Source organism: Coenobita brevimanus, chromosome 61 (assembly GCF_032717465.1).
Source record: "Coenobita brevimanus isolate Jiangsu-jjx chromosome 61, ASM3271746v2, whole genome shotgun sequence".
NCBI classification, from domain to species: Eukaryota; Metazoa; Arthropoda; class Malacostraca; order Decapoda; family Coenobitidae; genus Coenobita; species Coenobita brevimanus.
Genome location: NC_137014.1, coordinates 37,862,338 through 37,886,661, shown reverse-complemented (window position 1 = coordinate 37,886,661; position 24,324 = coordinate 37,862,338). Strand labels below are relative to the sequence as shown.

Below are 24,324 nucleotides of genomic sequence, written 5' to 3'. Positions count from 1 at the left end.
ATTTTTCAGATCCTCGCCATTTTCCTGTACAGCTTGTCCACCCAACGCCAAAAGGGATAGACTCGGGATGAGGGGATCTAATTTTTGGTTGTTTGTGGCGTGAATGATGGAATGGAGTTCTGTCTGGGGTGGGTCGAATGAGGAAAAGAAGAAACGTGTACAGAGTGATTTTGAAAGGATTATGTAGCGTCCAATGACCTGTGCATCTGTTTATCTATCTGTCCATCTACCTATCTATCTGTCTTTCTTTGTGTGTGTGTGTGTGTGTGTGTGGGTAGGTAGGTAGGCAGGTAATAGATAACAAATATTCAGGTTCACTCGACCCTCCCTCGTTGGTTATGACACTGAGTTACCTTATGCCTTGTGATTGCTCTCCTCTTCACTCTTCTGTCTGCTATTTATTGTTATTTTTATTTCAAATTTCCCGGCCCTTTCAGACTCTTGAATGAAATCTTTTCCCCCCTTGTCTCTGGTTTCTCGACCTACAAGAAACAATATGGCCTATCAGTCAGCGCAGAGTCACTTGAAGGTAGCACTACATCAAGTGAATGGATGGTGAGTGTCTTCAACTACCACTACACAATCAGTAAAGAACTTTATGTTTTCTTATAGCTTACCACGGGCTGTGTTGTTCATTTTCAAAGTGAGTTACTTCAAACAGAGGGTTAATTTTCACCTGAGGAAGCAGTGAATAAGGAACCAGAAGCAAGGAAAGAGAAAGCACGTAATCAGGGGGAGTATCGACGCACGTAACCATCGCCCCCATAAAAAACAAATAAAAGGTAAAAAAAAGATCAAAGAACGTACCGTACCAAACGAACCTAGTCACGCAGTCTTACGAAATCCCTTGTTCCAAACTTCATGACGTGCTGCACACTAGTAAAAACAGCTGCTGTGTGTGTGGGACAGAGGGTCTTATTATCATGCAAACTGTGTTAATAAGAACGCTTTCCAGGAGTGTACTATTAATTTTCTAAGTGGCACATTCCACAGGTAATCCTTCTATTCTTTTGTCCAGCCGTATTCTTGTTGACGTAAGGAACTTTATAGCACTTCTTCTTTACAACAAACTTGATAATCCATTCCCTGAAGCCCTGTAGCCCTCTTGCGTGCCACTCTTCTTCACATGTCACCTCTCTGGCAATAATTTCCACCCTTAACACTTAACATACACCAAGTTGCTGTTTCATGCGTCGCTGGGGCTTGTGGATAACCAATTTAAGATTGTTGTCAGTAGATTCAGATCCCAAAACTGTTCCGTGCCCCATCGTAGGATTGATCTCGCGTTGTTTCGGTCAGCTATCTACTACTCTACCAATTGACTGACCTCGTAGCTCAGATTTTCTCTTACTGGACATCATTTCTAACAAGTTAAGTACTACCGATATCAGCTAAGCTAAGATCGTGTACCATAAACAAGAATAGACTAAATTAAAAGGCTAAGGCAGGATGAAAGGTCCACAGTACAAAATTCCTCATCAGATATTCGCAGTCTCCAAAGTGCCTCCGTCCTCAGATCACGTTGGTCTGGTAGGGTCAGTAGATGGCCAGGCTACTAATTACTATAACACCTGTCACACCTGTCACCAATTCAAACACTGCCCTAATACCCCAGAAATAAGGAAAGGCCCCCGAGAAAAATCAAGAAATTACTGATCTTCCATTACCACCATGAATGGCTGCAGCGTGAAAAGCTGTTTACGTCCACCTCACTGGGCGACTTTTACACTCAGGTTGGAGGCCATAGGGGTAAAGGAAAATGGGAGGATTTAAGAATTTATTGGTCAAGATATTCAAAATATGTCTGTTATAAAGTAGAAGCCATGATTTTAAGAAAACGTTGAATAAATTTTCTCTGAAATTATTCCTTAAGGTATTATTATCTTTTGAAAGCTTTTCGAATTACAATTGATTACTCACGTGATATGTTGCATCATAATAAGCATAGTGAATTTAACTGCCCTACATTATTCTCTAAACCAGTCTTTAAGGCACATATGAATAGTTTAAAATTCACGACATTTGAAAATTTCTACCTATTTCATTAAGTCTTGCTCCTCTGTTTTTAGGGTTATAGACCTAATTTACCAAATTCATACAACATAAGATTCTTTGTAAAGATAAGTGATGCAAAATAATTCGAAATAGTCTTTTCAATGAGGGCTGCCTGTGAGCACGCACCGACTTCCTTGTTCCAACCTTTTGGGCTGACAGCTTTACCTTCCCCCCCCCCTCCTTGCAGTTCATAATTATTTGGGAATTACTGTTTAGAATATTCCCAAGAACAATAAAGCAATGAAGAATAAACGGTGGAGGCTGGTAACACGAGGTAGAAATGGGCAGTTTCTTCCAGCATCAATCATTGTTATATAGCCAGTCGTCTGTACTCACTGTGAAACTGGCGTACTTTCATGAGACATTTATGAGTCAATAAGCACAGGGATCACCTTCTTAGGATAGCGTATCCAGTCCTTGGACTGTACGTCAGGGGCAGGGGTATAGATGCTAACCAACTCGGGCCACAGGTAATTACACGAAAGGTCTCCCAATACTTCTTCATTCCAGCGGTGTGTGAGTGGATATCAACTGATGGAAGTGGCGCTGTGGAGAAACGGTGGTGTGAGGTCAGTAATGGTGTGTGTGTGGCTGTGTGCGATGGCAAGGGCGCTCCTACACACACCACAGTCTGTGTTGCCAGGTAAGAGACTACACTATCTGTCTGTACGGTGCCTCCAACCAAACTTTTAGGAATAGACGTATGTTGTTGTTAAATATATTTATTGTGTTAAGACTGTAAAGTTTATATACAGCTGACATAGCAGCATGTTCATCCCTGCAGGAGGTAAGTGGACACTGATTTCTTGTCACAAATAGTGATCAATATCAATCAACCCCAGAAAGGTATAATAATACACTCAATAACTTGTATTAGGAGGGAAGGATGACACAGTGGCCCAAACCACAGAAACTACGTTAAGGCAGCATAAGCTCATGCAGCCCCCTCCCTGTATCCCAGTATAGTTCCAAGAGTAACAAGAGATCGAGGACTTTATATTGTAAGTTTGATTTCACAGCTGGTTTGTTAGGTTTACACACTAACAACTCAGTCTCAAGATTTGTTCACTGGCTGAGCACGCCAGATAATGATTACCGCACTCCAGTTTATCAAATCACTTTTTCCTTCCCAAAGGCCAAGCAGTTTAGTCCACCAATGAACTACAGAAGAACTGATCTCAAACACATCCACATCACCATTGTACCCATCATATAACCACTACTCATCAATGTAACAGGAGCGGGGAAATAAATGTCACTGAATATTGTGGGACCCGAAACCAAGCACACCATTTTGCCAAGTTCCAAAACTAGCACACTGAAGGAAATAAAATATAGAAATGCTAATATCAAAAGCACTTTTGACTGCAAGAGCAAATGTGCAGGACTTATTCTGGCAATGGAAGGAATTATAGTACAACATTTGCCTTCAGAATTCCCGCGTTATTTTTCCTTCTCAAATAAGTTTGGCCTAACACAGCAGACAATACTTTGACTCGCGATTATATTTCGTGTAGTTGAATGAGTGCTTGCTTACGCCGCTCTGTTGCACAGGTGACGAGACGCTGATGGCGGGTGTGGGGGCGGCTGGTGCTGTGTTGGCGGCTGATCGGCGGCCTTACTGCTCCCTCCTGCTCCTCACACACGCCCACACCACACCATCTGCTATCAGTCAGGTTAGTTGCTGCTCTTGTTCTTGTGCTATCACTGTTTTATGCCAGTTACTTTTTCAGTCCACTCTCACTGTTGTTATACTATTGTTGCTTGTCACTCTCACTGCCACTGTTATGCCTGAGTTGAGAATGAAAAGTGCAGGAAGCAGAATACAGGTGGACCTTCCTATACTTGCTTTTGGGAGAAGGTGAGCCAGATTCACTAGTATTTAAGACCAGGAGAGGTTATTCCCAACATCATTAATGGAGAGGGATAGTAGCAGAAAGAAGCTGGCACCTCAACTAACAAGGGAAAACGGGCCTGACATCTCAACATACATGAATTCACCCTTGGTCTACCAGCTGAAGTAAGATGGTCAGAATCCTTTGTCGTTTATCTACACATTCGTACAGCCAGCCAGCCCACCTCTAACGGTTAGCCCACGAGAATACATGCACGCTAGGGACGCAAATGGAAAGAACTACATATAAACAACAAGAAGTACGAGTATGATCAAGGTAGGTTGTACGATCACTCCAATCACAACCGTATGAGAGCTCTGGCCATTACCAACTGCTTCTTGATGTGTCTGGTTCCATGCTCTGCCAGTGCGCTTATGGTGTTTTCCTTGCCACAGCAGCATATGTACTGTACGTCAGTGTACATGCAACGCGCAATGTGGGATAAATCATAACTAAACCATTTTGTGTGTGGCAGGCGGTGAGGCAGATTGACGCTGAGTGGGGATCGGCGATGCTGGAGGCGGGGATGAGAAGACTTAACCACAACACCACACACCGCCAGCTGTCAACACTCCTGCATCGTGCCCGCCAGGTGGGAAGGGACCCGGGTACACGTGTCAACTGTAGTTTCTCTTCAGTGTCTTTAGACATGGATTAGACAGTTCATTATCTTAGGTCTAGTAGTTCTCCTTGCACAACAGGTGGTGACGCACACCTTCACGTCACCGCTTGGCGCAAATACCCACCGTACTTACTGATTTCTTTTGGACGTAGGCTACAAAGTTCATTCCTGTGATCCACTAGTCTACCAACAACACATCAGCCAAGGGTTGATCGCCCGCATCCTTCACACATCACCTGACATATGAACTCTATATACACCATCTGTAATGTGATACACAAGGGATGTGGAGAGATTTCGTGCAGGAACAAATGGACAAAGTATTTTGTGAAGACTGAGGTGCAGAAGCTCAGGTGGCGAGATAAAAAAAAAAAAAAAAAAATATTTCGAGGGGGTTCGGCCATATGGCAAGAAAGGAGGATAAAAGACTGACCACGTGTATAAGAGAGGAGCAGATGGATGGAGAAAGAGGGAAACCAAGAATGGAGTGGAGAGATAAGACGAGAGAGCACGAGTATACTGATGGTGTGTGGTGTGTCATGGGAAGGTCATTACATAGAAGAGACAAAAATACATTGAGACCCTTAGGTCGAGGCCATCTCTTGCAGAATGCACATCAGGTAACAGAAATCAACAGGCCACACACAACGCTTGCATCCTTAGGTTTCATCGTTAGTCCTCCACCCTGGGATGGATTCTCTGGCCAGAATCCGAGTCTGCCTGTTTTGGCGGTGTTGTCATGTGCGAAATTTTACCTTACATCTTTTTTTCATTTTTTTCATGTGTAGAGGGTCCATATTATAGCTAACGGAGTTACGATATTTATGGTCGACATTTTATAAGAACTAGTTTGCGTTGTGCTCCTCAATGTGACTTGTTGCAGTATTTGTGGTACGTATAGTGACTTTCAGGGTGTGGGTGAGTGGTGGTGCGTCACATTCCTTGTGGTGAGTGATGACCCCGACTTTACGGCTGGCTGGACCAATTTGGCCCTCAAAGATGGTCTGCTGGTTTGGCCCACCCGTCTCCTGGTCCTCACCAGCCGACCCATCACCCACTCCACCTCCCTCCACCACGCCCTCTCTCAGGTCAACGCCCTCACACTCTCTTGTCAGGAAAGGTAAGCACACATCATGTCACCTGCACATGGTGAGTGATTTTGACTGTGAAGGAAGATTGGAGTGAATGACAAGAATGACATAATATATTAGACAATGCTTGTATTTAGATAACACTTCCTGACAATTCACAACATAACGATGTAATCTGAGATATTCTATTCAAACGTCGAAGTGTTTATAATTGTATTGTGTGTAAAATGTATTACTGCCAACGGCCATATCACGTTGAGTACACCGCTTCCATCCGATCAGCGAAGTTAAGCAACGTTGGGTCTGGTTAGTACTTGGATGGGTGACCGCCTGGGAACACCAGATGCTGTTGGCATCCCTACGTGTCAAGTGGGGTTGGTGGAGGATTAGTGCCCCTCCCTGTAAAACAATTAACTCTAAGTCATTGGCCACCCCGTCTGGGATACATGGCGTCTGGCAATGAATGAATGAATAAGCAATATGGGGCCTGCCACGCGTGTCATGATGATAATTTGTTTACCTCCCCCATCATAGTCTGTAGGATCATTGGAATTGAAAACATGTCCTGACACTCAGATGTGACCGAACAAAATACTGTATGATATGTAGGATGTGTTTTTCAGTAGTTAGGACGTGCCCCGATTAGTGAGAAAGCCAATTCGAGGCCAAGCAACGCAACGAATAGATGACACTCAAGATGAATGAGGAGTCCAGCACAGACTCAAGGAAAAGGTGAGGCAGTCAAGGAGGAGGGAGTAAATGTTGAAGAGTCCGCCGTAAGTAGTTTGAAAATGATGGAGAGTGAGTGAGAAAGTGACAAGAAGTGACATAACCTGCGATCAAAGAAGACAGTGGAAGCGGAACAGAGTAGCTGCACCCTACCCTCCAACCACACCGCCAGGCTCCACAGAACGTCTTGCAGAGACCTGGGTAACAGGGAGGACAAAGGACAGGAGTGTAGAGATAAGTGAAATGTAAGTGAATCTGTGATATAATCAAACTGATGCAGAGGCACTTAGGGAAGTGTTGAAGCGTCAATGGCCAGAAAAAAGAAAGGGTATGAACAATGGGACCTCGTCATTAATATGGGACAACAGGATTCTGGGGTCCAGCAGCTGGACATGAGTGAAATGACCACATAATGACGGACCAACGGGAAGTGGTTTTACGCCAGTGCTTTATACCCTTTCTATGCTTCCTCCTACTTTAACTTCACTTAAGTATGTCTATTTGACTACCTTAATTTTGTCCATTCTATCTCTGTGGCCATACCTCATCGTCAAACTTCAGAAGATATTGTCCTCCCTTCCTGATCCTGAGTAACCCTTGTGTGGTTGCAGCTGCAGGGTGTTGTCGCACCTGCCGTACTCCAGTCAGGTGGTGCAGGTGGCCAAATGGTCCTCCCGCCGCGGCCTCACCCTCACCTCACACCTCCCGCTCTTCCCACAAAAGTTCCGCAAGTAAGTCTGTGTGCCACTACTGCTAGCAAGACTGATTATGAGACGCTTTGTATGTACAGCCATGTGCAAAAGTTAATCGACATTTCTCTTGCGGCTGTGGAGACGGGAGGTGTTAGATATATCGGCTCAATGTGACAGCAGCCGAAACACAGCAAAGGAGTATAAGAAGATACTGTGTAACCTTACAAAGGAGGGATGACAAATAAGGAAAACATAACACATTACTAGTAGGGGACTGTCGGCGAATTTTGCTCTTTGTTGTACTTGCACGTTTGTGTGGCGCTATTGTCAGTGTGATGGTTTATGAGACTAAGTAATCTCTTCAAGAGCAAGCTATGCAACAAGAACTGGTGATCATCTAAAACATTGTTCAGTAATTAACCTTCAAACTGTTTTTAGGTTCGTGGAGAGGCCAGTGTTACTGACAACAGCAGAGGAGTTCCCTCCCCATATCGTGGTGAGAGAGAAGGAAGGCGTGGCAGGGGCAGGGACAGAGGTCAGGGCAGGAGCATTCAAAGCAGGGGAGGTACCCGGCAATAAATATATCTTCTCCGGCGCCATGAAGCAAGTGGCTGATGTCCTGGCAGCGTCCATGAACTTCAGGTGGGTGGCCAGAGTAACACCCATACTGAATTCACACCATTTATCACAAAACGCGAATATCTCTAGGTATAAGTTTGGCTGTCTTCTCTATATCAGTTCACCCTATTCTAAACACCCCTCCCAGACTGTATGACACACGATTTCAGAAAAGTTGATGGGTGTGTGTGTGTGTGTGTGTGTGTGTGTGTGTGTGTGTAAAGGTGTGCTGTTTGAGATGGTAATATAATTTTTAAAACACTGTCTCAGCTACATCATACATCGGCCACCTGACGGCTCTTTCGGGACTAAACTGCCAGACGGCACGGCCTCCGGGATGGTGGGTTTGGTAGGTAGGCAGGTCAGTGAAGGTCCAATTTGTTTCTATGGACAAGATTTATTCATTAGCATTTTCCCTTTCATTATTCATCTAATAACTTATTTCTTTTAGACAAAAGATATATGCACAGACTTACTCAGTTTATGATAACTATAGTATATACTGTACAAGTGAATGAATAATTTTAATCCAAGATTCTTTAAAAGTAAAGGGAATGACGTTTATTTCCATGAGAAGTTATCATTTTCCATCTTGATATTGCAACTGCCGCAGGAGGTAAACTTCGGCCTGGGTCCCTTCGGCATCACAGCGGCGCGAGCTGAAATAGTGGACTACACTGCCCCGGTGGTGAGTGACTTTCTGAGGATCGTTGGGGGCCGGGGTCTGCCTGAGGTAGACCCCTGGGGCTTTCTGCTGCCTTTCTCCCCGACGGTGTGGGCCGCCATCCTGGGGGCGCTGGTTCTCCTGCTGGTTACTGTAGTCACACTCGCCTCCTGCTTCTCGCTGGACATCCCTGACCTGGCGCCCTACGTAAGGGTGCTGCTGCAGGAGAGTAAGCTGTAGTTTCCGTTATGTATTTTCAGTATATTTCCCTATCTGTTCCCTACCTCATGATGCTGATGCAGGGAAGTTTTTTTTTTTTTTTTTAATGCGAGGAAGAAGGAACCAAAGGCCATGAGCCCGCAATAACAGTTCCCTCCAAGAGAAAAGCAAAATACAATATAGAGCCAAATTCAAGATCCGATCATTTTGAGATGCCTGGACAAACTGCGTTTGAAAGACTGGAGATCATAGGCAGCAGGAAATACAGACAGAGGGAGACAGTTCCAGAGCTGACCTGTTGCATAAATGAAAGACTGGGAGTAACGGTTAACTCTTGCATTAGAGAGTTGGACAGAAAAAGGATGAGAGTTTGCTGCCAGACGGGTGCTACGCGCCCGTCGTAGAGGTGGAGGAATGCAAGCAGACAGTTCAGAGGAGCAGTGACAATTAAAGTAGCGATAGAAAAGAGATAAAGATGCAACAGTGCGGCGAAGAGACAGAGGTTGAAGGGAGTCAGTAAGAGGAGGAGAGTTAATGAGACGAAAAGCCTTTGACTCCACCCTATTGAGAAGAGCTGTATGAGGGAGCCTCCCACACATGAGAGTTGTACTCCACACAGGGGCGGATAAAACCCCTGTATAGAGTCAACAATTGTGCAGGGGTAAAGAAAGAGCGGAGTCGGCTTAGCACACCCAATCTCTTGGAAGCAGATTTTACAAGAGATGTAATATGATCTTTCCAAGATAAGTCCCGAGTAAATGAAACCCCAGGCATGTTCAAGGATGATGCAGGATTAAGCTGAATATTATTAAACATTAGTGGGTATACCTGTGGAAGATTTTGTCGGGTTGAAAGGTGTAAGAACTGAGTCTTAGATGCATTAAAGACAACCATATTATTTTTACCCCAGTCAGAGATACGAGCCAAGTCAGACATTAGGTGTGCCATAGCCTCATCCCTTGTTTGTTGAAGTAACTTGAGATGGGCGTTGCGGGAACCGAATGGAAAGGTGAAGGGTGGAGTCATCAGCGTATGAGTGGATAGGGTTAGATGTACAGCTTAGAAGATCATTGATGAATAAAAGGAAAAGAGTTGGTGATAGGACAGAGCCCTGAGGAACACCACTGTTGATAGATCTAGGAGAAGAACGATGGCCGTCTACAACAGCGGCTATAGAACGACCAGAAAGGAAGCTAGCGACGAAGGCACAGATAGAAGGATAGAAACCGTAGGAGGGCAGTTTGGAAATTAAAGATTTATGCCAGACTCGATCGAAAGCCTTTGAGATGTCAAGTGCAATGGCAAAGCTTTCGCCAAAGTCCCGAAAGGAGGATGACCAGGAGTCTGAAAGGTAGGTGAGAAGATCGCCAGTGGAGCGTCCCTGACGGAACCCATACTGACGATCGGAAAGAAGGTTGTGATAGGAAAGATGCCTTAAAATTTTTCTGTTAAGAATTGACTCGAAAACTTTTGAAATACAGGACGTTAAAGCAATTGGACGATAGTTGGAGGGTTGGGAGTGGTCACCCTTCTTTGGGACTGGCTGAATGAGAGCAAACTTCCAGCAAGAAGGACAGGTACAAGTTGACAGACAAAGACGAAAGAGTTTGCCTAGGCAGGGTGTAAGCACAGAAGCACAGTTCTTGAGAACAACAGGAGGGACCTCATGAGGCCCATATGCCTTGTTAGTACTGAGGCCAGTGATGGCAGAAAATACATCAACTGAAGAAATTTTAATGTCAGCCATGAGGAAGTCAGAGGGGGGAAGTGATGGAGGAACAGCACCGGAATCGTCTAAGGTAGAATTGGAGGAGAAAGTCTGTGCGAAGAGATCTGCTTTATCAGTAGAAGAAATAGCTACAGAACCATCAGAGTAGAAAAGAGGAGGGAAGGATGATGAGGTAAAGTTGTTAGAAAGATTTTTGGCAAGATGCCAGAAGGAGCGGGAAGAATTCGAGTTGGAGAGTTGAGAGCATTTAGTATGGATGAAATTATTTTTAGTAGAGCAAAGAACAGACTTAGCACGATTCCGGGCAGAAACGTAAAGATGATGTGATTCAGGGGTGGGTTGGCTCCGGTACCTTTTGTAGGCCCTCCTTGTTGCGGACAGCATTAGAACAAGCGTGATTAAACCAAGGCTTTCTTGCGTTAGTCAAAGGATATGAGAAAGGAATGTATGCTTCCATGCCCGAGAGAATAACCTCCGTAATGCGCAAGGCACACTCAGATGGCTCACGGCCATGGAAGCAATAATCATTCCAGGGAAAATCAAAGAAGTACTGCCTGAGGGCCTCCCAGTCTGCGGCTCCAAAATGCCACAGACGACGTTTCCCTGGAGGGTCCACAGGCCGTACCGGAGTGATAGGACAGGTTAAGGTAATAAGGTTGTGATCGGAGGAGCCCAACGGAGAGAAAAGATTAACAGAGTAAGCAGAAGGATTAGTTGTGAGGAAGAGGTCAAGTATGTTGGAGCTCTCTCCAAGGCGGTCAGGGATACGGGTAGGGTGCTGTACAAGCTGCTCTAGGTCATTAAGGATAGAAAAGATGTAGGCTTGTTCACCAGGTGGATCCGTGAAAGGAGAGGAGAGCCAAAGGTGGTGGTGAACATTGAAATCTCCAAGAATGGAGATTTCAGAGAAAGGAGAAATGGATAGAATGTGTTCCATCGTAGAAGTAAGATAGTCGAAGAATTTTTGATAGTCAGTAGAATTAGGGGATAAGTAAACAACACAGATATATTTAGTCAGAGAATGACAGGAAAGCTGAAGCCAGAGTGTGGAGAATTCAGAAGAATCAAGTTCAGGAACACGAGAGCAAGATAAGTCGTTGCGTATATATACACAACAGCCACCTTTGGCTTTGAAATGAGTACAGTATAGAGAAAGTAGGAGGATACAGAAAAGGGTTTGCTGTCAGTTGCCTCAGACAACTGAGTCTCCGTTAGAAAAAGAAGGTGAGGTTTAGAGGAGGAGAGGTGGTGCTCAACAGAGCGAAAGTTAGAGGGAAGGCCGCGAATGTTGCAGAAATGAAGAAGAAGAGAGTCAGACAGTGGTTCCAGGCACCTTGAGTCGTCACCGGGAGAGGGGCAGATGGTGGAGGCATTTATGGTCCCCCCCCCTGGGGACTCCGAGGCTTGATAAAACGACGCCATTATGGGTAAATTTTGAATAGGAAGTGTAGTGTGTACTGTGCATGTAGTTTGGTGAAGATAGTTAGAAAAATTTGTACTGGAGAGTATGCTGGCCTACTCTCTGTGTAACTGAGACACTGAAAAAGTTCAGCAAAGGGGGATGGTCAGGAACTAGTCCTGAGGGCTGATGAAACGGGAGCTCCAGCACTCCCTGTCATCAGCTTTCCATCCACCTCGGGAGTACTGCCCTGCTCGACTGGTGCTACAGTTTTGATGAACTGCCTAACCTGTTCTTAAAAACGGAATATATTCAGACCCAGTTCTCCTTGATCATAAAACTTCAACCGTAATGGTAATATATTGTGATGTCATTTTCTCACGAGATGTGAACTGCGCTGCGGCTCCCGCAGATTACTACCTCTCAACACAATCCCTGGCCACATGCAGGAAGGCAGGGAGAGAGGACAGAAGTGTGCCGTATCTTCTTAGCAGTTGTCGTGGTACAAGTGATTGTCTCGAGGGGTAGACAGTCTAACCCCATTTCAGTTCTAGGGAAGCGTGGTCTGATGAGGAATACAAATAAAAGTCTGACCAAGTTTCCCAAAATTTTTGCGAACATCTGTCCTGTTGGCAGTGTGATATGCAGCAAACATCTAAAAATCTGTCGTGTAACATTGCGAACCTCAATTTGTTAGGGCAAAGACTTGGTGGTAATGAAGGGATTGCAATCTAGCTGGTAAGCTCATGTGATATGGGTGACATCACTCGTTGGTACCAACTGTCGAGAACCCACATTTCACCCATCTCAGGACAAGTACACTCGCTGGACGTTTCAAGAAACGTGAGGATGTGGAGTACAAGTATGCACCATCTTTTCAGCAGTTGTTACGGCACAAATGACAACATTTAGAGATTTTGGGGTGGTCTTACAAAGGTGCAAGTTCGAAGCAGTGTTGCTAGACTTCAAACACCAGCTATAAGCAGTTGTAGGTCTGGCCAGTTGGCGAAGTGACGATCCAAGTAACTGAGAATCACTTTTGTCACACTGGGAACAATCTCACTTACGGTAGGGCAGTGCATAATATAGTTTAGTTTGAAATTATTACAATATGCCGTTAACTCAAGTCTTTCTTCTTCTCAGACACGATCCTGCCTGACATGCGTGAATGGGAGCGTCCTCTGCTGGGTGCGTGGATGGTGGTGATGCTAGTGATGACGCAGAGCTACTCCGGCATCCTTATGTCACTCCTCGCTGTCAGGTGAACATGCTTGTCACTGTTTAAAAGTCACAAATCAAGAACACTGTGGCCAGCATTACTCTCCCGGAGATGAAGTGGTCAGTCATATTTCGGCTGGATGAATATTCTAATTATTATTTGGTTCTTGTATACCGAAATTCTCGAACTTAATCACAAACTTGAGTAGTAGCAGGCAAATTATGAAAGAAAAGAAAAATTGCATTCTCTCAACGTGTAGTGGCCATACACTCATAACTAACAGTCAGTGGAGCACAGAATATTCAAAGGCATACGGGTAAAGCTGTAAGACCCATGTAACAATTAACATTTTCACTGATCTAAACATTCACTTATTTTCAGGACAGGTTTGAAGATGAGTGTTGCTGTATTTTTTTATTATGACAAGGCTGGAGAGTAGGTGTTGGAGAGGGATTCCTTCGTATAGTGACACTGATATAACCAGGGGATTCAACGACTTGAACATACAAATATTTCTCAGTTCCTTCCTTGTCCCCCTACATGAGGATGATGGACTGCACAAGAGGAAGAACTTAAGCCTGCAGTCCACCGCGTTCACATTCAGCTGCAGCTACAACTATTAGTGTTTCTGCTGCTACTACTACTACTCCAGCTACTGCTACTGCTGAAAGTGTTTATTCCTTGTGCAGATACATCCCTCAGCCGTTCCAAACCCTGCGTATTCTGCTGGACCACCCCGCCACCACCATGATCTGGGAGTACGACACTGCTTACGTACACCACTTCAGGGTAGGTCAGGCCTTGTATCCCTGTACTTGTTTGGGGACTTTGCTGATGCCCTGTACTCACTTTCATGTTTTTAAAGTGAAATACGTTCTGTTGATATGAAAGGACGAATGTGAATATGTGAAAATGTATCGTTGTGTCGCTGTATGGTGCTTGTGAGGGGCGCCTTCATGTGGTGGCACCGATATAACTATGTGATGGAGCTAGTTAGTTATGCGAACGTCCCTCAGCTCCTTCCCAGTCCCCCGAAGGGAGAATGGTGAGCCGCAGGGAAGAGTGCACCATCAGCCAGCAATCCGCCTGGTTCACATTCAGATGAGCCTGGGGATACAACAACAAAAACTACTACTACTTATACTACTGGTACTACTTCTACTACTACTACTACTACTACTTCTACCAGACCACTGAGTTTGGAATCCTGCGGGAAGTTCGTGAGGTGGACGCGGTAGGGGGCATATCCTACGTGCTGGCAACGGACTATCCTCCCATGCTGCGCCAGCAGGTCAGGCCAGGCTCGCATGTGTTCATCGGAGAGCACCTCACCGCCACCGTCCTCATGGCCCAGCAGTTTTCCCAGACAGGTGGGTGAGGTTGTGGGGGTTGAGACTGGGTTGTAATTATGGTTGTGGAATATTTCGAACTTCAAGATGGACTTGCAGTTCGATTTGATGTCTTGGATGTAGAGAATCACCGTGAATGACAACTCGTGAAGAAATGAAAGCATAATGCAGTAACCCACATATCCACAACCTCCTAAGACACCACTGTCATCGAGGTGCGGAGATCCCTAAAGCAACACGTGAATATTCGCATCCTGTTACCATGTCCTACTTACCTGCAAATCACATACCTAATGTTTTAGACGCTATTGTCTTCAGAATAATACGCAGTTCAGAATTCTGGACGCAGTCATTTAGAGATACAAGAGTTTAACTTGTAAGACTAGAAACAGAGTAAAAATAATCTACTGCCAAAATATTCTGAATATATTGCATTTCATCCTGAACCTTTCTGTAATAAGTTCTCGTACGTTGCCTTATTATTTATTTTGGTACATCCACTATAAATTTATTCATTATTAAAGTTTCAGTTCCCCAGTTTACAGTACCAGTTGTAAGAAAAAGATAGTATATTTTGGAACACATCAGTGATATATACAGATAATTTACTGAATATCACTGCCTTGGATGCGTGTAGGCCAGTGTGACTACTACACTTCCCACGAGGCCTTCATGCCCTTCATCTACTGCATGATCGGACCCAAACACAGCCCCCTCGTGCCAGCCCTCAGTCAGCGGTGAGTGGGTGGCGGGAAGGTGGGGCAGGAGAAGAGGTGGGGTGAGTGGGAAGCGGGAAAGTGGGGAAGGAGGGGAGGTGGGACACATAGGAACAGAATACCAGGGTGGGGGACAGTAGGGAAGGTGGAGGGGAAGGGGACACTGTGCCTCTTTTATCTTTATTTGATCTAGATTTTGGTCCTTTTGCAACTTATTAATTTCACGTTCAGTCGAAGAAAAATGCAGTACCACATTTCTGCACCATTTCCACAGCACTTCTTCGTGACTAGCAATATATTACAGTGTTAATCTATTAACATAACTCAGAATTCAAAATGGAGAGATCGCATTTTTAGGCCAGACTAGAGTAAAAAGAAGATAGTGAAATTGAGACGCAGTAAACGAGACAGGGAGAATGGTGTTCAAGTGGGAGGGCAGATGGAAGAGACAGGGGTAGCCTACAGGTGGGGGGAAAAAGGTAGGAGAGGTGGGGGGATAGGGGAGGAAGGTGGGGGTCCTGGTGCGGGGAGAGGAGCCGGAAGAGAGGGTGGAGGAAGGTGAGGGGAAAAGGAGAAAGGGAGATGGATTGAAGAGGGTAAGTCGAAGGACAGGAAGACATATAGAGAAAGATGAGAGGAAAAAGAGGACAGGAAGACAGGCTGGGGAAAGTGAGAGGAAGACAGAAGATCAGCTGAGGAAATGGAGAGGACAGAAGAGCAGGTAGGGTAGACAGAGGTGCGTGGACGGTGACAGAAAAAGCGATGGGAAGACAAGATGAAATTTGGGATGACAAGAAGACATGCGGGACTTTGGTACTGAAGGTGAGGATCAGGAGGGCAGGAGAGGTTACAAGGGGGTAGGGAGACAATGGAGGAGACAGGTAAGTAGGTGAGGAGGACGGAAGATATATACGAAGACAAGAGGAGAAGTGGGAAGACAGGAATGAGGAGGATGGGGAACAGGAGGGCAGGTGGAGGGACAGGAGTATAATTGAGAGAGAGAGAGAGAGAGAGAGAGAGAGAGAGAGAGAGAGTAACTAAAAAATGCTATCAGTACATCTCAGTTACATCAGCTTCTTTCTCATCTTCTCTCTCGTCGTTCCCTTGTCGTTGGGTCAGGGTGCGGTGGCTGACGGAGGCGGGGCTGTACGACCACTGGATGAAGAATGTCGTGGGCAACTCCACCGTCTGCCTACGACCCCCTACCAGTATCACAGTCAGGACCACACTCTCCCTCACCAACCTATGGGTACGACAAACACACACACACACACACACACACACACACACACACACACACACACACACACACACACACACACACACACACACACACACACACACACACACACACACACACACACACACACACACACACACAGATGCTGGAGGAATACACACTTACTTATGCGTATGCCACTGAAATTGGTTACCAAAAGTGAGTTATTTAAATGTTATCTGAAGGAAGTTACATATATTAAAGTTAGTTATATAATTGCCTGAAGAGTTACGTAAATGAATTACCTGAAGTTAGTTAGATAAATGAGTTACCTAGCTACATAGATACAGTGAACATACAGACCTTACGTTCCTTACTACAGGTGGTGTGGATTTAACAGTGAAAAAACAATATATTTCTGTGTCTTGATTTCCCAACTGTAGAGTCCAGAGTCACTCCTCTCAAGGTCGGGACAGCTCTAGTATTCTATTGTAGCTAATGCCCGACTGTTTTATTCAGCTGAGAGTGAGTCATAAGAACCAGGGAGTGTTACTGAAGGGAGGTAACGCTATAATTTGGACCAATGAGTTTCGTTGCTATGACCCGGTAGGAGGAAGTGGTGTGCTCTAAGTAGGGTTGTCAGCCAGAAAATCATTACCATTTTTTCTTTTTATCTTAGAATGATTGTGCAGTATTTATTCCGTCACTTAACGGAATTGGTTCATATAAGTTGAATACTGAGCCATGATTACACGAACATCAGTGAGTCTTAGTTATAAGCCAGGAATGAGTCTCCTTGGCTACTAGTCAAGTCAACCCTTCAGTCTGGCCACACCTGGTCATCACCTGAGCTGGAAGGGGTTAGAGATCTCTTAGTTAAAACAAACGCGTTATAGGTTTCAGAAGCCATTTCTCATTGTCTTATTATTTATCACAATGAAGTGAATCAATATTTATGTCCACTACTGTACAGCCATGAGCAAAAGTTGGAAGACACTCCTCTGTTTGAGTCGTGTCCTGCCTTCCACGTTTCTCATTCCTCCCCAGGTGGTACAGTATCCTTCCTTCTCATACTCTTTTGGTGCGTGCTTTATACTGCTGTCACATACTACTATTATCATTACTACTACTACTACTACTAATAATAATAATAATAGTAATAATAATAAGGCTCACTTAAAACCTTCCTTTCCCACAGCAGGCAGAGAAATATAGGCGAACTTCTGCTCCTGACTGTATCTTCCCCCAAAGCATAACAACGTTGGTCTCCAGGGGGCCAAGTCCATCATAGATTTTCACAGTAACTTAGAAAATAAATAAATAAATAAATAAATGAAAAAAGACCCCGAAATTCTGAAAGCTTCGGTCAGTGAGGGAGATGATGGATTACGTATGAGTGTACATTTTCTGATTGAGGGTATCCTTTCACTTTTTAGCTGAACAAATATGAAACTATTACACAATATTCTGGAAAGGTTTGAGTGGCTCCAGAAGATCTAACAACCCCTTCAGTTGAAAAAGTTTGTCCTATGCTGCATAAAATCGTCTGAAGGCAGCGAGAACTGAACAATATGCTGCCTGATTTTAATATGTGGTTAGTCCCTTTCGTACGAGGACGGGTTTTGTTCATTTTGCTCATATTGTTCAGTTAAGGGAAGGTTTTTTCAGCTGGAGGGGTTAGATTTGACTTTCTTTAACCCCTTCAACTCTGAAGCAGTGTTCGTCCTATTTCTCCTCTCGCCTACGACCTCCAGTACTAAGAGATGACGCTGGTGTTTCTGGGGATATTCATGGTGCTGGGAACTAGGTTGGTTAGGTTAGGCTAGATTAGACTAGGCCAGGTTAGGTCAGGCCAGGGCAGGTTTTTGTTTAGTTTTGGTTTGGTTTGGTTTAGTTTTGTTTTATTTAGGTTAGGTTAATGTAGTTTAGTTTAGGTTTAGTTTCGTTCGGTTGTGTTAGGTTAGTCTGTTTCGCCTCCTGCCTGTGACCTCCAGTAATAAGAGGTAATGACGATGTTTCAGGGGGTGTTCGCGGTGCTGGGAGTTGGTTGCCTGATGGGACTGTTGGCCTTCTGTCTGGAGGCGGCCTGGCTCCGCTGTGGTCCCTCTCTCACCCTCACCCTCATCTCACCCTCACCCACACCACCTCCGTCTGGTAGCCACATGCCCTAGGTCCAATGGAGACATGGGGAGTCCGTCAAAACGACCACTGCAAGAATATAAACAGTATATGAAAACAGTGAAAGTTATATAAGTACTGCATTCAAAGCTTGACCTCTGCTCTGATTGGCCAACAGAATTTTATCCTTTCAATTAACCTTACTATATACAGTGTAAATTTAACTGGCGTAAGAAGCCAGGGGAGTGGACCAGCAGAAAATTGTAATGTAATAAAAATAAGCAGGCCTGACTCATAGGCAACCGCAAGATCATGTTAAATTAAATCTAACAATAATAATACCAGCTGCCTTGCTGATAAATTATACACTCTAACTGTGCTCTGTTTTGTGAGAAGTTAACATTGCAGTAAGTATCATTCATGTGCAGCAATAATAATAATAATAATAATAATAATAATAATGGACATTTATTTTCTTGTACCGCACCTTCCCCTCACGATATGGGTGAAATCTATAATTAGGATGGTAAGTAATTACAAGCTATATTGCCGAACGTAACTTGTCATGCGCTACTACTTTTAGCTTTTATTGCTATAGATACATAGATATAGTGTGCCGAGTAATTTTCGTTCTTTCTTTTCATTAATTCCAATATTTCGACTGACATGTATCATCATCATCCAGTCGGCCTACTTTGTGCGATGCATCTGTTATAGGTTACAAGTTAATTTTTAGCTGTGATCCAATGGCAGTAGACTACGCAGAATTACGAAACATATTTATTCCACTTGTCTCCTGTCTGGGACGGTTCTCTTTGATATTTACTTATTAGAGAGCAGAATTTCCTCATCTGAATAATATCGTCCGGCTCTAGGCGGAATAAAATACCTAAGAGTGTCCTGCTTTCCAGTGAGACATCAGAACATATAAAAGCACAGACAACAACAGCATCTTTGCGTTCTCTCTCGTGTGCTTTCTTATACTGAAGGGAAGATGTTGAAATAATATACTACATGTCCTGAGTCAACAGTCACTCTTCTATGTTACTTTGATCATGATATTAAAAAAAATGCTTGATAACCAAACATACAAAACCTAAAGTGAAACAATGCAGAGGCAGAGTAACTTCAACATTGAGTTACATTCCTGATTTTGTTGGTAGTGCATAATCCCCCACCTTTTCTTACTAACCTAAATAAATAACAATGCCTGAGAGTGACATACACAGTACTAACAGCTTTCATACTTGATCCGGCTCACTTTTTCTTCACCAGTCACACATTAAGCAGCATTAGTCCTAAGTAGAGTTGGTAGTTCCTCTGTGTGCCTTGAAAAATTAATCCCATGAGCATCGGACAACTAACGTAAACGTAGCAGTGTGTGTGTGTGTGTGTGTGTGTGTGTATGTGTGTGTGTGTGGTTCACAGTCCCCGCCACTCAGAACACCACCCCTTTTTGCCACCCCAGCCAATCACCGCCACACAGCCCGACACACACGACCAATCCCGCCGCGTCAGCATAAAGAAGTGAAGAATCTTGTGTTTATAAAAGGTGTTGGATGGGTTGAGATGGGTACAGTGTTTAGCGAGCTGCCGGCGTCCTCACTACGACAATTTCATTCTTCAGCCACCACTGGGCTTTTTGAGATAGTCTTCACTATCGTCTGAGTTCAGTCGTCACCTCTTCCCTCAAAACAGTCACCTTTCTTCTCGCTACTGCTGGACAACTAAAGGTATTGCTTTCAACTTCATCTCAGTCCTATTTCTACACCTTTACCACCCCAACAACATTTCCTCACTGTGATCAGCTCTCTCCAGCTCAGCTAAAAGACGCATTGTCTTCAGCTTCTCAGTTCCTTTTAAATCTTTCACCCCTTCCTACTACTTGGCCAAACAATTATTTATTAACCACGCCTGGGATTCTCGTAAACGTATTAGAGTCTACTCCATGTTGTAATTTAGATTATTTTTTATGGGACGAACTAGAGTTATGGGAAGATTCAGCATCCATTCCTTGTTCTTATTGCAGAAAACAGGTATATGTTATTCCTCTTTTGAAACTAGAGTATCTTGTTGTGGGGAGAACAGGATGAATGAGATGATGACATTTTCCTTCTCGTTCTTCCTGAAAAAATAATAATAATAATAATAATAATAAAACATCCTAGTTAAGACAGGGACTTGATCGTAAAAATGTATGAAAATCCCAGCAAAACTACGGCTCTACATCCTTTCCACGGCACTTCTTCCTGACTAGCATCATATTCTGGTGTTAATCTGTCACTACAACTCAGCTATCAAGTTGGAGAGATGGGAAGTCTAGGCCAAGTTGATGTAAAAGTAGGATCGTCAGTAATTTGAGATGAGGGAAAAGATGTGGTGTAATGGTCTGCACATCCAGCCCGCCCATAGATTAACCCTAGATTCCCCTACCGATCAGGCTTGTCGACAAAGTTCGTTTCCCTTGTGTCCCTGATTACCTTGCGGTGCAACTGGGGACGGGGATGCAAGTTCGATTGTTGCGTGTCATATCCTTTGGAAAGATTCTGCCCAGGTAATAAGTGACTGACTTTCTACCTTGATGCTACCCATGTTGTTGATAGACATTCATTCAAAGCCTTCCTCTGGAGTTGAAAGCTTAATCTGCCTTATCTATAAAACCAACACACACACACACACACACACACACACACACACACACACACACACACACACCATACAGTGTCTTGATTGAGGAACAAGAAGGGGAAGAACTTATGATGAACATAACATACGCATCTGACGTCCCGCGCATTTCATTGTGTTCCCATGGATGCAGGGAACTGGGACCCCCTGTAGCTTCAGCATGCCGGGCCTCCCCTGTGCCTTGACAGAGGTAGTTCACGTCGCATCGCGCCGCTTCCGGTATGTTGTACCCGTGTTAGTGATAATAGTTAAAGACAAAATCGGGTATATCGTGCCCGAGTTTAATGTTAATGTAATAACCGGAACTGTAGTGACCAGTTATTTCCGTTTCTACCCCTGTCACCCCTGCCTTCCCTGCTGTTGACCCTGCCACCCCTGCCTCTGATCCTGCCTCCCCTGCTGCTGACCCTGCCTCCCCTTCTGCTGACCCTGCCTCCCCTGCTGCTGACCCTGCCTCCCCTGCTCCTGACTCTGCCTCTCCTGCTGCTGACCCTGCCACCCCTGCTGCTGACCCTGCCACCCTTGCCTCCTCTACTGCTGACCCTGCCATCCTTGCTGATGAATGCCTCCCCTGTTGCTGACTCTGCCTTACCTGCTGCTGACTCAGCCACTCTTGCCTTCCCTGCTGCTGACCCTGTCCCCTGCTGCTGACCCTGCCTCCCCTGCTGCTGATCCTGCCTCCCTCGCTGCAGGCCCTTCTGCCTACCCTGCTGACTCTGATGACCACAATGGCCTGCTGCTACAACCCCTGCTGCCACCTCTTCCACCATCTCTGCTGCTGCTTCTGTTGTGAATAGTCAATATATATCGCGTAGTACTCATTTACAAAGGCTGAAACTGCATTATAGAGAAAAAAGTCCATTTTCGGAGCCTATAAAAGGCTGTTCTTTCGCCTCTCTTCCGTACGGTTTGCACATCGACTGTGTGCTGATGACCCCATGAGAACAGTGTCAGCTTACCTGGGAGGGGTTAGGGGAAGTTTGGGGAAAATTGGTGGTAGATATTTTGGGGGATGATTTTTTTCGAAAATTTGTCAAAATGAAATTTTTACACTTTTATTTTTTTCTAAATTCAGTACTTATCTCATTTAAAGTGATAAGGAGTTCCTAATATGTTTACACAATGGTAAGGTGATTTAACTTTAAGGTGAAACAGTTTGGAATTAAAAATATTTATATATATTTATTTATTTTTTAATTTCCCAATATCGGGTATAACATACCCGAGTTTAGTGTAAGTGTGACCGGATTTTAAGCTTAGTGTTCTAGGGTTAAGAAGAAAAGTTTTACACAGCAATGAAAAGACTGAATTTTAATACAAGTGAAATAAATGACATGAAGGATGCTGTAGAAAAAAATTACCTAAACAGTACATTAGCTAACTTTACAACAATTGTGAGTAGATGTCTTGAAATATACCAGAACAAACATGTCACACTGCTATTCCATTGCGTTTCATGCACAGCTATGTGCACATAATCAAAACTGTGTCTTTACGGGAAGACAGCCACAAATGGTTGGACAAAGGCGCCTTTATCTCTGTTTCCCTGGGCCCACCATGATGCACTACAATACACGTGAAATATTTGTCAAGGAAACGTTGTATAGTATTTGCTCCAAGTTGTTGACATTTATGCATTTTCGTGCCAAGAGCCATGAGAGACACTAATCCACATCTCTCTCTCAGTAGACCAGAGTGGGATGAGGGAACACTCATTCCGACCTACCGGGCTTGAGGAGCGAGCCCGGTTCGTATGGCTGTGGGTGGAGGGGTGGTCTGTGCGTGCCATTGCCCAGCACACCGGCACCAGCGTCACCACGGTCTGCAGGTGGATCAAGCGATGGCGCAATGAGGGCAATGTCAACAACAGAGCACGAAGTGGCAGACCCTGTCGCCATCCAAAAAGGAATGAACGTTTTAACCTGGTGTCCTATGCTGCAGAAGCCAAAAGATATCCTGACGAACACTTTAAATTTTCAAATGATTATACAATTGCTTCATTAATCCAGCCTGTGGACTACTCTACCTCCTATGGAAAATTCATTACTGGCTGTCACAACCTTGCCCCAGATGTGTCGCAGAAAAGGACCATTTAAGTCCACGCCCTGCCCCTCCCCCAGCAGCCTGCCTGGACAGCAAACCTTCACGACCCACACTCCCGACATGACACTGGACACCTTACTATTTGTACTGGTCCACTCATTAGCCACTAAACCTCTGTCATGCTATTAAGTTGTCATTATAGTAGCCGCAGCGAGAAATGAACGCTGTGGTGGGGCAGCCGGTCATCCGGGGATTCCCCCACTGTAGCCATATCCACATGTCACCGACCATAGAGGTAGGATGTCACCGACCATCGGCCACCGCTGCAGCCCCGCTCCATGATCCTTACCCTGTGTCTCTGGCTTTCTCTTTCTCTCTCGGTTTCTATATAAACTGCTGTATTTCCGAAACTAATTATGAAATTATTATGACTTTTGTTCCACACCACCACTGAGGTAAAAATCAAGGAGAGTTTTCTGTATAAAGGTTTCCCCCCCTTTGTCTGAGGGCAGGTCAGTTCTGGCGAGTGTATAATTATAGGTCAGGCGGAGGTATCGGCAAGGCCGCACTCCCCCGCTCAAATGCCACATTTAGGAGGGGGGGGAAACCTTTATACAGAAAACTCTCCTTGATTTTTACCTCAAAGGTGGTGTGGAACAAAAGTCATAATAATTTCATAATTAGTTTCGGAAATACACCAGTTTATATAGAAACCGAGAGAGAAAGAGAAAGCCAGAGACACAGGGTAAGGATCATGGAGCGAGGCTGCAGCGGTGGCCGATGGTCGGTGACATGTAGATATGGCTACAGTGGGGGAATCCCCGGTCATCCCGGCTGCCCCACCACAGCGTTCATTTCTCGCTGCGGCTACTATAGCTGTCCCTAAGCCTATTGTAATTTGTCAGAGACTGTACACATTGAATTGACTTGGTTCAGTTTTTTACATTAGTTTCTTGACTTTGCTGGACGTCAAAAACTAATTAAGGTTTCACTAAATTCATTAACAGTGACTGTCACAAAAATGATTTCGTAATATTGCAAAACTCAACATGGTTTAGTGTATGGTAGTATTCTATGAAAGCTGAGCAACTGATAAAGCATTTGTTAGTAGAGATTACCCATGTACAAGGTGACCTTTATGTGCAAGTAATAAATAATCAATGTTTAATCCTGTTTTTATTATACACCCGCGAGCACTTCCAGCTCTTACAGTCAGCTGTGTCAACCTTTTCTCTCCATGAACCCGAACCCCGCGTTGGTCG

The 24,324-nt window shown here is 44.5% G+C and overlaps 1 protein-coding gene and 1 non-coding gene across 2 annotated transcripts; both read left to right on the top strand.

The window, feature by feature from the left end:
* The first annotated feature begins 2,823 nt into the window (after positions 1–2,823).
* On the top strand, positions 2,824–18,520 carry LOC145403766 (putative glutamate receptor). The gene is made up of 14 exons (XM_080275444.1): positions 2,824–2,842; positions 3,610–3,731; positions 4,426–4,542; positions 5,484–5,692; positions 7,004–7,123; positions 7,523–7,726; positions 7,973–8,063; positions 8,316–8,595; positions 12,857–12,974; positions 13,622–13,721; positions 14,122–14,302; positions 14,919–15,018; positions 16,117–16,246; positions 18,238–18,520. The coding sequence occupies exons 1-14, from the start codon at positions 2,824–2,826 to the stop codon at positions 18,385–18,387; spliced, it is 1,941 nt and encodes a 646-aa protein (XP_080131570.1). The 3' UTR covers positions 18,388–18,520.
* On the top strand, positions 5,901–6,018 carry LOC145403888 (5S ribosomal RNA). The gene has a single exon (XR_013898081.1). It is a non-coding gene; the product is annotated as a 5S ribosomal RNA (ribosomal RNA).
* Positions 18,521–24,324: the final 5,804 nt, after the last annotated feature.

What these genes read in the sequence shown, in the direction of transcription:
- LOC145403766 (XM_080275444.1), top strand. An exon ending in ACACTCTCTTGTCAGGAAAG is followed by an intron (nt 5,693 to 7,003) that starts GTAAGCACACAT and finishes GTGTGGTTGCAG; the next exon opens with CTGCAGGGTGTTGTCGCACC. An exon ending in GTGCCAGCCCTCAGTCAGCG is followed by an intron (nt 15,019 to 16,116) that starts GTGAGTGGGTGG and finishes TCGTTGGGTCAG; the next exon opens with GGTGCGGTGGCTGACGGAGG.